The sequence below is a fragment of the Anas acuta genome, chromosome 11, assembly GCF_963932015.1.
Source record: "Anas acuta chromosome 11, bAnaAcu1.1, whole genome shotgun sequence".
In the NCBI taxonomy this organism is placed as follows: domain Eukaryota; kingdom Metazoa; phylum Chordata; class Aves; order Anseriformes; family Anatidae; genus Anas; species Anas acuta.
This window is the reverse complement of record NC_088989.1, coordinates 9907796-9921471: the sequence shown is the minus strand read 5'-3', so window position 1 is coordinate 9921471 and position 13676 is coordinate 9907796. Positions and strand designations below refer to the sequence as shown.

The window sequence follows — 13676 nt, the reverse complement described above, 5'->3', positions numbered from 1 at the left end:
AGAGCTAAAGATTCTTGCTTCCAGTGTAGCAGCTTGGATAGATGCAGCATTTGAATCATTTTCCCTTTCAGTCAGAAAATATAAAGAAGTGCTGAAGTACCCACACAGCTGCGTAGTATTACATTCCTAGAACTGGTCATTTAGGGTTCCCATCCTACAGCCTCCACTACTAAGCTTAGGAAGTAGTCATTACATTCAACAAGCCAAGTTTACAAGAGATCAAGATTTCTTGACATGTTTTTACACCTGCAGTTACAAGAAGCGATACGGGACCAAGCCTGACTATCAGCTCTTCAGGAACACTTCATGTTATGAGAATCAAGATAAAAATCCTCTTGAATTGCTCCTTGAAGTGCTCTACACCTACAACATAAGCAACCCAGAGGGGTGAGCAAGTGAGTCCTACCACTACAACAGAGTATGAGCAACATGGAGAAGAATCAGTGTACTTCAGGGGGGGATGTGCCCTCACACATACACCACCACCTCCCCTCCCAGATAAAAGTTGGGAACTGTTAGGGCAGAATCAACCCTGTGTTGGGCTTGGGCTGTTTTTTGTTTTGTCACTAGGTGATGTTTGAACAGGCCACTTAACATATGATTTGTTGAAGTGAGATTTAATTAGAACAGCACAGATGTTTTCGTTCCTTTGTCCTACTTTTCAGTAATGCTCATGTCTCTTCTTCCACTGCAAACTAAAACAGCAAACCTTATGGCTCTATCATGACCTACACTTTTTCGTATCTGCTGTCTCCCATTGTTTTTGAAAAAGCCAGAAGGAGGTCAGCTTCTCCAAGGCCACAAATTGCTTTTTTTCCAACTGCACCCTTACTGCTCCCCATACAGGTGTAACTTACTTAGCTACTGAGCATCTACGTCAGTAATTTGCAATTCTGTGTCTATAAACTATACTACATGGGCCTGCTCCAGCGTCCTAAAGACAAAAGCAACACATCCCCAAAAATCAAAAGAACCGCACCTGACACTTCTATCAGCTGTCACACCGTGAAGTAACAACATCGGAGCACTTTATATTTTTCTACTTTACTAAAGACAAGTGAAAGGCAGCTTCCTCTTGTAACTTCGGATAATCATGATTTTCTGAATCACTCTGAATTAATACATATCAGCCAGCCCTTTTGCCTTCACGGAGAGGAGAAAACATTCAATAGGAGTAGAGGGAATGGCCTCACGTTGCACCAGGGGAGGTTCAGGTTGGAAATGAGGGGACATTTCTTCTCAGAAAGAGCAGCCAGGCGTTGGGATGGGTTGCCCAGGGACATGGTGGTGTCCCCATCCCTGGTGGTGTTTGAGGAAAGGCTGGACGTGGTGCTTGGGGACATGGTTTAGTGGGTGACACTGGTTTTAGTGGGGGACCCACACTAGCAGAGGGCCAAGGACAGCCCCAGCGCCTCATCCCTAACGCTCCAACAAGGCAGCGGGCACAGGGCTAAAGCAGCCACATGTTGCAGGGCACGGCTGTCTGCAGCTCCAAGCAGAGCCTCGTGGCTCATCTTAGCACCACCCAAGGCAGAACAGAGGCGGTTTTGCTGTTAACACCAAGCTGCGACCCAATTATCCCTCCCTCAGCCCCACACGCCGACCTCCCCAACATGGCGGCGGGGAGGCGCCGCCCGCCCTGGCCGCGCTGTCGTAAGGGCGCCGCGCTTGGCGGCAGTGCCGTGAGGCGCGGCGGGCGGCGGGGCTGCGCCGCCATGGACCGGAGGAAGAAGCCCCTGGACGTGGCCGCCTCCTCGGTGAGCGGGCGGGGGCGGCCGGGAGGCGGCCAGGGGAACCTCCGGGCTCTGAGGAGCCTGTCTTTGGGTGTTAAAGCTGTGTGCGAGCGGCTGGGTGCTCGCTGCGTGGTGCCGGCCCCGGGCCCTCTGCACCGCGGGCCTCGCAGGGCCTGGAGGCGCCTCACGGCCCCTCACAGCCCGGGGGGGCGATAACGGGGGCGGGGGGGACGTGGGATTCGTCCTCGGCCTGCCCTGAGCTGGGGAAGGCTCGGTCAGGAGCCGGGGGGAGGTGAGGTGCTGGGCGCTGGGGACCTGGGGGTGCCCCGCCTGGTGCGGCCGCTGCGCCCAAGTTCTGTTTAAAACAATCAGTTGGGTGCTCGTGTAACTGTGGGAGGATCGTTTTTTTCACTGGAAATGCGCTTACTGCTTCGTATGGTAACTGCAGTGTGTGTGTAAGGTGTGTCTGTGTTGTTTGCTGACTTGTCTTTTTTGCTGCTGATGTAGCTGGTGGATCTCAAAGCAGAACTCTTCCGAAAGCAAGAGGAATTCAAGAAGGAAAAGCTGTTGAAAGATGCTGGCGTCTTTGCAAAGCCCAAACCCCTTAATAAGGTAGAAATTTTTCCATTGCTCTTTTTGTTATTCTTTCTCCTTAAACTAAAGCAGTTCATATGTATTGAAGTCTAAATACACAAGTATTCAGAGCTGTGTTACTATTCAAATGTTAAATCTTCATCACAAGAATATTTACATTTCTATCAGTGCATTTCCAGCTGATATTCTTGTGCACAGCAGAAAACTCATGCGTATGCCTATCTAAATCATCTCTTAATCTTCAATCCCTAGGGAGCTTTTGTAGTTACAGCAAAAGATGTTTGTTTGTTTTTCACTCTAGTAATTTACATCTTCCATCCTTCAGGGAAGCACGAGAGACTCTTTCAGAATCACTGAACTTTCTCAATAAATGCTCTGCTTCGTGCTCCTCTGTATCACAGTGTATAACAATGAATGCACACTTCTTCATTTTATTCTTCACTGCATGTTTTCTATTCATTCCATTGTTTTCTAGTAGTAAAGTTGCCATACTTGAAGGACGTGAAGCATTCAGTGTTACTCTGTAAACAAGCAATCTGATTATTCTGTTATCTTTATGTTAGATATAAAACAGAAACAGTACATAGCTCTCTTACTAGTTAAGTAGTCAGAAAGATTGTTCGTATTAATTATTTTTCTGTAACACCTTTGATAGAGTTGGTTTTGTCTGATTTCTGAGTGACTTTGTTTGCTTCTCAGCCTGTCCTTACGTACCATATTGTATGGCAATCTGTGTAATTTAGGACAGACTTGCTGTATTGTACAGCACAGCAGGTGTAATCTCAACTCAAACATGATTAAGAGGTTATTTACCAGCCCTTCGTGACTGATTTGCACAGTTTGGTTTATGGAATTGAAATCTTTTTCCATCTTTCTTTGGTGTTTTATTTGTTGTTGCAAACTTGCACTCCCCAGAAACCAAGTATCTGGAGCAAACAAAACACAGGAGTTGCAAATCGAGCTGAGAAAGATGTTGAGCAGAAGGCAGAAGAGGATCAAACGTTAGATAAATCAAGGTAACTCTTGTGCTCTGTAAGAAAGGAATGCTTTGTAGAATTTGTTTTTCAATGTTTAGAAAAGCATAATGAAGAAGTTACACGGATATTAGACCAACAGTTCTCATTAGACCAACAGGGAATCCAGGGCAGTGATGCACCAGAATTCATGTTATGGAGTGTACCTTGGACTTGACAGGAAATGGCTCACTCTTTTTTTTTTTTTTTCAAGATTTGACTGATAGTCTAAATGGGTTAGTTATACAATAAATTAAGCAGTGCAAATGTAATTTGTAACCCATTTGCTGTTTTTCTCTAAGCATTTCCTAGCTCTTCCAAATTGTTTTCTACCATTCCAGAAATCAGTTAAGGTTTTCTCCTCAGCTTCTAAAAATAAGTGTATCTCCATGTTATTCCTTCCCTTTTCCTCCCTTCTGTCCTTCCAAAACAGTTCTTCACCGTCTCATTCCTGCAAACAGTGGTCTAATTTCCAGTATTTATCTGACAGACTGCCATAGCTTCATAGAGGTGGAATACTAGTGGCTTGATATTCCTGTCTACTTGATAAATTACACTAAAGGTTACCTCCATAATTTTATTGAGATTATTTGCAGTATAGATTCTGGAACTGGATATCTGTGTATCTTCAGAAACTTCTGTTAAGGTTCAAAATAAAAAACAGGCATAGCTCAGCTTCTCCTAAATATTTCTAGCGCTCCTGGTACTTCTCTGTCCCATTTACCTAAGGATGAATTGGTCATTTTGAGCTGTGTTTGGAATTGATGGGAATACAAACATTTAGGGTATTTTTTTTTTTCTTGCTCAGGAAGAAACTAGAAGAGAAAGCCAAGCTGTATGAGAAGATGGCAAAAGGCGACTTCCCAGGTGAACAATCTGAAATAATTATTTATATGACATAATGTAAATATTAGTTTTAAAATTTAAATTGCTAAACTTATTTTATAAAAAATAAATTATATATGTAATAGAGAGACAGATATAAATTTGTTTCAAAAGTAATGGTTGGCATTTCTGACTATCTAGTGATTTACAGCAGCTACGCTGAATTCACTGCTTACATGGGGAAACTTTTTGGATCTGTTATACAGAGTGATTAACAGGGGTTATTCTGCTATGAAAGGGGGGAAAAATACAAGTACTAGAGAATATAAAATTTCTTTTTGAAGGGCAGTCTGTCTTAGTAAATCACCATAAGCTTGTTTCAGTGCGTCAGTCATTAAATGGGTGGAACATACTCTGTTTTTTCAATACAGAATCTTAGAAAAACAAAATTAATTTATTCTCCATTATGCAGTCTTTGTGTTTTGTTGCTGATTTTCTATCTTTCATTCTAATTCTTGGACTTCGTGAAGAGCAGAGGAGCAGTAGGGGAGTCTGGCTGGTTCTTGTATGAACGTTAGTCATGCAGCTAATAGGGTTAGAGAATTATAATCTGTCCCTTTCTTTTTCACACATTCAATCCCTTGCAAGAAGTAATTATGAAAATAGAATCAAAATCTCCTTGCAATTAATCTCTCATGTTTTCTTTACTAGTGTCCATCTTTCCCAAATTTGATCTCACCACTTTTCTCCACTTTTTAAAAGTACAAGACCGCTTGCTGCCAGCACGCTAAATTCTGAGCGTCAAATAAGTATTTGAACTGTTGTGTAACAAACCCTGGACTTCTGAAATAACTAATGAATAGAGGATATTTTAGTGCAAAGACTGCAACCTTCTTTGGAATCTACAGGAACAATTAATTGCTTTAGAAAAAGCCTGAAAGCTATATTCAGAAATAGAGGAGCCGGTTTTTAGCTCCAAGTTTGTTTGGCCCCAAATGAGATTTAAGTATTCCCCAGAAGTACGGTCAGGGGCATTGCTGTCAGCTGAGAAGTTGATTGCAACTATTATGTATTGATTTTGTGTTCAGTTCTGTTCTTTTCAAGGCTGTTCTCTAAGAATCGATTTTCTGTCTTAGATGAAGAAACTGAAGATTTGTACCTAGTGGATTTCACTCAGAAGATCATAGACAAACAGCGAGAAGTACAGGAACTGTACCAGAACGAAGCTGCTAAAAAGACTTTAGAAAAAGAGGCAGATGAGGAGGAAACTGAACCAGAAATGGAAATACCACCACCAGAGGACCCAGACGAAGAATGGTTGGTACTACTGAGTGGGGTGATGCATGGGAAAGTAACTCTGTTCCCCCAGAATATCTGGAGTGACACTTATTTTTTTTTGGTTAATGTTACACATTGAGAAGAGGTGGTAATGTTCTTTTATTTCATGTCTCGTTAGAAGACAGTCCTTAGTGTTATTTTCCATATAGGTAACGCTGCAATAGAATCCTCCTACAAGATTTTGCGAAGTATCAGGCACGGAAATGTACTATAAATGAGACACATTGCAATATCCTCTCATTTTCTTGCATAGTTTATGGGAGTTCTGATTGCAGTATTGATAGGATTTTATACACTTTGGTGTCTTGCACAGAAGTCTACTTTAGCAAAATGTTTTTATGTTACATCTGTCTTCTCTAGTTGTGTGGGATTTACAAAATGAGCGCTCATTTTTGTTGTGTAACCTCCTCGTAAGAGGGAAACTTTGACTGGGGGGAAAAACACATGATTTTCCAGCATTTCTTCCACTGTTTTACTACAAAATTGCAAATAGCCTGCAGCAATTTTCTGTGACATTTCAATAACTAGTTTTTCAACCAAGATATTAGGATTAATTATGAAACCAGTCTGACTAAACATTTTCTTAGCCAGATTGTGAAAAATGCTTATGGAATGGAGATTTTAATTCTGGTAATCAGTTTAAAACAGCAATTAGCAAAATGAAAAAGAGCACACCAGTTTTCCAGTTTATTAGGCCACGATAAGATTAGCAATGTAATTTTTCAGAATAAATTGAGAAAATGAATCCAGGCAAGGGACCAGAAAATTGCTAGGCTGGAAAGGCAGATACACCTATTACTGGTATCGTACTGAAATTCAAGATGAAACTAGCAGTGATCCAAGGATGGGCTCAAACTACTTCTTGATCTCATCACAGTAAGTTTCGGAAATTTAAACCAGTCAATTTTACTGTTCATATTGTGCTTTTCTGTCATTGCCTACATCTCAGTTAAATGACATACATTATTAATACATCATTCTTCTCAGTGAGGCCATTTCCTAATGAAGATATTTGGGTGCTGACATAGCTGCAGGCTAATTTGCATTAATTATATCTTTACTATAGAGAATGCAAGTAATTTTTGTTGTTGTTTTTTTCGGATGTTACGTTATAATAAAAAGGGGCACTGAGTATATACTAAGCTCTGGATATCCATAGAAATTATATAAAAGAGCTAAATAACTAAAAGCACAGATCTTTAAAAGTTTGTTTCTGAATTAGATTGCCAATCATACATTTTCAGCTGTAATGTTAAGTCTTTAAATTGGGATAATAGAGGCTGCTTGATGCCAGAGAACTTTCTAGATTTATTGGACAATATGTACAGCTCTCTATCAGCTTTTTTGACAACTGTAAATTAAGTGTTCAGGACTATAAAGAATTGTATAAGAAACCCAATATGTGCTTCAAAGGAACACTTTGAATTTTAGTCAGCTTTTGTTGTACAAGCTGAATGAACGCTATCAGCCAATTCTAAATGAGCTTTGGACTGATAATTGAAGTATATTGTAGCAATTTCATATCTGCAAGAAGTCAATGCTGCATTATTATTTTCACCCTGGGAAGCAAGTACTGGAATCGCTTTTATTTTGGTGTGAAAATTGATATAGTAACTTTTGAACGTTTCTTTACACCACCTTAATATCAAGGCAAACAGCTGGCCCAAAGTGGGGTTGAGTAAATACCTGTGATAAAACTGTCGTATGCCCTGTTCAGAATGTAGCCTTGGGAGTCTGCTAATTGAAAGGTGGAAGGAACTGTCATACGTGGAGAGACTGAGAGATGATGAATACTTTTTGGAAAGTGTCACTGCTTCTGTCTTCTGGTTAAGAGTTCTGTAAGTCTGAAAATAAAAGTTCTGTGTGAAAATTCCTTTTCTTTCATTACAGGGTTGATTATGTCGATTTCTTAGGCCGATCTAGACGCTGTATGAAGAAGGATTTGCCAAGTCTTCTTAAAATGGATCAAGAGCTTCAAGGGAAAAGGTTTGGTTTCTTTCATGGAATTACATGTTCCTTGCAGTATTAACATAGTTATTTTTAATGAGAAGGAAGAGAGGTTTATGTTTTGTTATCCCAATCCAGAATCACTGAAGCTACTTCTTTCTCTCTGTTTACTTTAGGCCAGCTTCTACTGATTACTTCATCGTGCCTTAACAAATAGCCAGAGTAGTTACAGTGAAATTGTGCATGACAGTGGTTTTATCAAATTTTCTATTATAAATTTATACAGTATTCCAAGGCTTCTGTTTATTTCACCATGGTAGCTGGCAATTGAAATATGTGGTCAGTATACTGTTTTTTAAATTCCAAGAGAACAGAGGCTACGGATATGAAATAAAAGCATAAATGAAATTTTTAATAAACTACCAAGGCACAATATTTGATGGAAATGCTGACTAAATCTAAGACCTCACTTACAGACTACAGCTTGTAGAGAGGAGTTTTAATAAACTGATTTAGCAATCTCTTGGATATCTGATGCATCTTTTAAAACTGGTCTTTTTATACGAAGTGTATTTTATACCTTCCAGAAAATGCCAGAGAAGTGACTCTTGGTTCTCTTTAATCTGGAAACTGTTCATAATCTTTTAGCAAAACCAACAGCATCATGATATACAAATGTTACATCTCCATTTGTTTGTTTTTTCTCTTCTGTTACTTAGGTGTTTAACAGCTTTTCTGTTAAAATTATTACGGCAGCACTGAGAATTGTTTTCAGAAAATAATCTAAAGGTACCTTAATGGAGCCTTTACTGTTGCTGAAGTGAAAATTCTTTTATGCTGGCAACTTATTAGTGTTTTCTCTCTATTTTAAAAGTAAGATGGAGAATATGGGTGCTTTGAAATTGCAGTCTCTGGATTTATATCAATGAGTCTGTCAGTAAAACCTGCTTTAGTTAAAAAAATAAAAAAATCCTGCTGCCTCCCTTGAGAAAACAAAAATATTTCCTACATTGGGTACCAAAGGCCATGGACTTCTGGGGTAAATGGCTAGCTTATTGCTCCTTCAAATACCACTCATTTTCTTATGTTAAATCTGAAATAATGCTTTATGTGGTTGCTAGCATCCCAACAGATGCAAAAAAAAAAAGTGAACGTGTCATTTCTCGTTCTGTGCTTTGGTAAAGATTTCATAACACCTTCAGGAAAGGATACAATTTGTTTAAGTATCTTACTAAAATGTTCTACTAGTACCTTCTTTTAGAAGTGGCTTTGTTTGTCTTTACCTTGTACCATATTCATCAGTGTTGCATCTCTAGGTGATGCCTACAGTGATCTGTTTTATAAAAACTGCAATAGAGGATTAGACACAATCATGATTTCATCGTTTGATACTATAGAGCCAATAACTTCTGCCCTATAATAATCCCTCTTTTTTTTTTTCATTAGACTAGACCCTGATGGGAATACTCTGTTATCTGAAGATATGAAGAGAGAACTTCAGAGGCAGCAGTGGGAAAAAGAAGAAGAAGAAGCCCTCAGAAAACCCATGGGACCCATACATTATGAGGACATTAGAGAAAATGGTATACTTCCATATTTTATATCATTTATCTTCATGTAGATACTGGTTTTAGAGGAAGCAAGGGGAAGTTGTTTTTTGTTGCCTGTATTGCCAACTTTAGGTATGTGTTAAATCACATTTGCAATAACTATTCAAACTATCAGGACATTCATCTAGATTTATCTTTCATCAAATTGCACTTTTCTCAAATCAAATTTGAAAAATACATTACATCACCCAGTTTTCTCCTTTAGGATACTTCACGCATCATCTAAACAAGCCTGTTATAGCCATAAAAATAGCGTGGTGTATGTTGCAATTCAGTGCCTGAAAGCAGGGCACGTGGTGCTTGTAGTTACTGTTGATTGTAAACTGAGTGTAACTTGAACTTCATGAACTTTTTATTTTCAGAGGCCAGGCAGCTTGGTGTTGGTTACTTTGCCTTTTCTCGTGACCAAGAGCTTAGACATAAACAACGGGCAACACTGGACATGCTGAGAGAGCAGGTATGAGTTTAAAAAGCAAATTGCAGTGTAAAAGCATCATAATTTCAGTAGTCACCATCTTTGGTTTGTTGTATAAGTCTTACACTCAGCAATGCCTGCATCTAACTCCAAAAAAAAAAAAAAATTGCCCTCTTCCCTTTTGAATCATGGTACCTGATGATTGCTTTTGTTGTTTAGTGAAGGAGGACATGTAGTTGATTATGCTAACACGGGAAGATTAATTCATGTTTTTTCTTTACTGTTTAGACACTTGATCAAAGAAATAAACGTGAACAGATAAAAGAAAAAAGAAAGGCAGCTCTAGAAGCCAGGCTGTCTAAACTTCGAGCACGGAAGGTTAAGAAATTAAGGGAAGATGGGTTAGAGGAAGAGGCAGCAAAACTGGAGAACGGAGGTATGATCGGTTGCCTTTTTTCAGTTGCTATTTCATCTTGTATCAGTGAGTGGGCAGGCGTCCTGTAATTGATGTAGGCTTGGGCTTTTAATATATTGCTATTACGTATTTTATATATACAAATAGTATAAATTAAAATAGCAGGAGTTCATATAACTAAGTGTAGATATAAAATCGTGCCAGAGAGAGCTTAATAATGCTGGAAGAAATGTCGTGCATAGATGTAGTCCTTTTAGGATTCATGTCTGACAGCAGGAATTGTGCGAGTTGAGCTGCTGAAATTGTACTGGCTGGTTTTTAAGATGAGCAAGATAAAAATATTAGCGAGTTGATTTTGGTATCGTATAATATACGCTCTTGCAGTTGTGCAGACTGTAAATTGGACATACAACTGGCTTTTAGGATTTGGGATGATGAATTTGAGTTCTCTGTGCTGTCTCCTGTCTGACACTACTAGATACTTATATTGTCTATCTCCCACTGTAAATTGTAGCTGATATTTAACTTGTCAGAATTCTAAGCAAGCGATTAACTGTGAAGTGTTCTGGAAATGACGAAGAGCAGTGTGCCACTGCTGTTACTATTGTTCAGAAGAAGAATGTGAATTGTTTTCTCCAGGATTACCGAAGTGGAGATGCGTGCTAATGTTCTTATTTTTAACAATTTTCTAGTTTCAGTATACTACTCAGCACATTCATTTTGGGGTTCTTAGGCAACAGATTTTTCAGCAGTTTCTTTGATACAACTAGAAAACCAATGAAGTGTCTCTTGGTAGATGGGTTTCCTGATTATCTGGATTATCCCTTATCTTTTCTGAATGAATATGAATTAATTAAAAAAAATCCCTATTCAGATGCATTTCATTGTTGAATGAAACTAGATAACTACTATAAGCTTTATTATTGCAAATAACTATTGCTACTTACTCTTCCTATGAAATTCATATGGGAGATTTTAGACTGTTACTAACAAAAACTTGCTCTTTCTGCAAAGTAGAGGTGAAAGATGCTACTGGTCCAGAACAAGCTGAACAGGAGGCTCCGAGAGTTACCTCAGCAAGTAGAAAGGTTGAGGTTGTCATCCAGGAGAGAAGAGATACAAAGCCTGGCGTGCCTTATGTCCGTGAGTGGGATAAAGGCAAAGGTAAGGAAATAGAGATTGAGAAGCACTGTTTGGAAGCGGTGTGCATATTGCTGATTTCATTTCTGCTTTGAGACAAAGTATGGTAAATCTGGGAAGCAACAAAAATGAAAACTGAACAGAAGAACAGATTTTTACTGTTCTTAGAGAGTAGGTTTGTGGGATCTTGAATCATCTTTCTGTTGCAATGCTTCAGAGCTATCCTTAATCAGAAGTCAGCAGCTGTTAGAATAATTAGAATATCTACCACTTCTGTTGAAATAAAGAAGTTACTGGTTTTCCCCCACGCACACTAGAGGTATTACAATAATCTCCTTTTTCTAATAATTAAGATTTTAGTGCTGTGATTGGTTTGTATTTCAATTCAGCCCTAACTAATCAGCAGTCTTTCAAAACATATGGCTGTTAAAGGCTCTGAAAGTGACTAGGATGAATTATACAGAGGGTAGTGCTTATCTTTAATGCTCATTAGTTTAGTTTCTGCTCTGTAGAAAAAAGTAGACTATGAGCTTAGCCAGCAATATAGTACTAGGTGAGAAGTAACTTCAGATGGCTTTAAGTAGCTGCATCTTCTGTGTTCCGTTCTTTAACTGATCTTCAGACACTGGAAACTGTATTTAAACTACTACTTTCCCTGTTTCTAACAGAACTGATGTTTGGGCAATGGTCAAAGAAGCAGGAAGAACTCAGAGATGAACGAGATCCAGAATTCGCACCACCTTCTGATTATTTTGTGGGACAAAAGAAAGATGATGATTACAGAAGCCAGAACTTGAACAGTCCTGAAACCACCTTTGAAAAATCAGAACCAGAAGCTTCACAAAACCAGCAGAAGCCATCAGTGCAGGCCAACACCAGCAGCACTGCAGTTGTGCCACCGTCAGTGCAAGCTTACAGCAATGATGTTCAAGATAAATCAGCATCAGCGGAGGCCTCTGGCAGCGACAATGAAGATGGGTCAACATCAGAGACTGATAGCAGCGATGATCAGGAGGGGCTGCCGTCAGCGCATGCTTATACCTGCGGTGCTCAAAACATGCCACCACCAATGCACGCTTACGGCTATGGTGCTCAACGTGTGCTGCCACCAGGGCAGCCTTATGGCTATGGCATTCATGATATGCCATTTCCGATGCAGACTTACGGCTACGGTGCTCAGCACATGCTGCCACCAATGCATGGTTATGGTTATGGTGCTCCAGATGTGCCATTTTCAATGCAGGCCTATGGCTACGGCACGCAGGACGTGCTGCCACCAGGGCACACCTGCGACTGCAGCACCCAAAATTTGCAGCCACCAGGGCACACTTGTGACTGCAGCACCCAGAATTTGCAGCCACCAGGGCACACCTGCGACTGCAGCACCCAAAATTTGCAGCCACCAGGGCACACTTGCGACTGCAGCACCCAAAATTTGCAGCCACCAGGGCACACCTGTGACTGCAGCACCCAAAATTTGCAGCCACCAGGGCAGAGCTGCGACTGCAGTGCTCAAGATGTGCCACCACCGGGGCAGGCCTTTGACTGCAGTGCTCAAGACGTGCCGCCACCTGGGCAGTCATACAGTGGTGACGCTCAAAATCAAGCACCACTTTACCAAAGTTTAGATGATATGCTGTCTTACTACAGACAAGTGACTTGAACTGAGCAAAATAATAAACAAGAATCATAATTTAAGGAATTTAAGTCAAATTATCTGTCAGCAAGAATATTTTCCTACATCTGGGAAAAATAGGTATCTGTAAGTAGATTGAAATAAATCTCATGGAGACCTAAGCTATGTTACATCACAGCTGTACTTTTTCCCTGTTGATTCTCTTTCTTTTTTTTTTCCTCTATTAAAATTCTCTAGCACTGCTAGAATCTAGTTCAGTATACATTCTTATTCTTTGCCACTAATGCGTGAACTTTGAAGTATAGCTTTGGGGTTGTAGGTACTACAAGTTCCCTAATATCTGTAGAAACGCTATGGAAATGGCAGGCCTGCTGCTGCTAAATGCAAAAACATTTTAAGAAATGTGTTACCTACTTAATCTCCTGACTTCAGAGACGGGAAGTGCAGAATGTTATCTAGTGACAGTTGTGGCAAGTACTCCACATGGTCATAATGCCTTCTGCATTCCTGAGGTCTGTATATAACTTGTAATTCTGTGAAGCAGATCAGAGTTGGAGAGAGGCACTGCAGAAATCAATAAATAATGATGGTAAGACTAAGAATAAATGCTTCAGTGAAGTAGAAGCCTTGACACCTGAAATTGCTGTCTTACTGGTTTAGAAAATGCTCTTAGAATTGTTCGAGTACATTCTTCTCACATCATATATGCGTCTTTATTTTATTTAATACTTTTTTTTTCCCCTAAAAGCTGTTAATTGTGGTGATTTATGTATAAAAGCAGGCTGACCTCTACCAAACAAGTTTTTTTTTTTTTATTTCAGAATCTCAGGAAATGACAGTAATACGTACTTACCATTTAGAAGATTATGATTTCTGAAAGCAGTTTAGGTACATCCTATTTGTATTTTAAAAGCTCATAGAAGCTAGAAAAGTGTGCTAGAATGGGCAATTCTGTAGATTGTGTAAATTTAAATGGCAGTGATGTTCTGAAATTAATGGGCATTTGAACC

The 13676-nt window shown here is 39.7% G+C and overlaps 1 protein-coding gene across 1 annotated transcript; it reads left to right on the top strand.

Moving 5' to 3' along the window:
* Positions 1–1600: 1600 nt before the first annotated feature.
* On the top strand, positions 1601–13306 carry CCDC174 (coiled-coil domain containing 174). The gene is made up of 11 exons (XM_068694102.1): positions 1601–1757; positions 2241–2345; positions 3243–3343; positions 4149–4207; positions 5302–5482; positions 7394–7489; positions 8897–9033; positions 9423–9517; positions 9764–9911; positions 10908–11054; positions 11699–13306. Exons 1-11 carry the CDS (start codon positions 1614–1616, stop codon positions 12691–12693), a joined length of 2208 nt encoding a protein of 735 aa, XP_068550203.1. The 5' UTR covers positions 1601–1613; the 3' UTR covers positions 12694–13306.
* Positions 13307–13676: the final 370 nt, after the last annotated feature.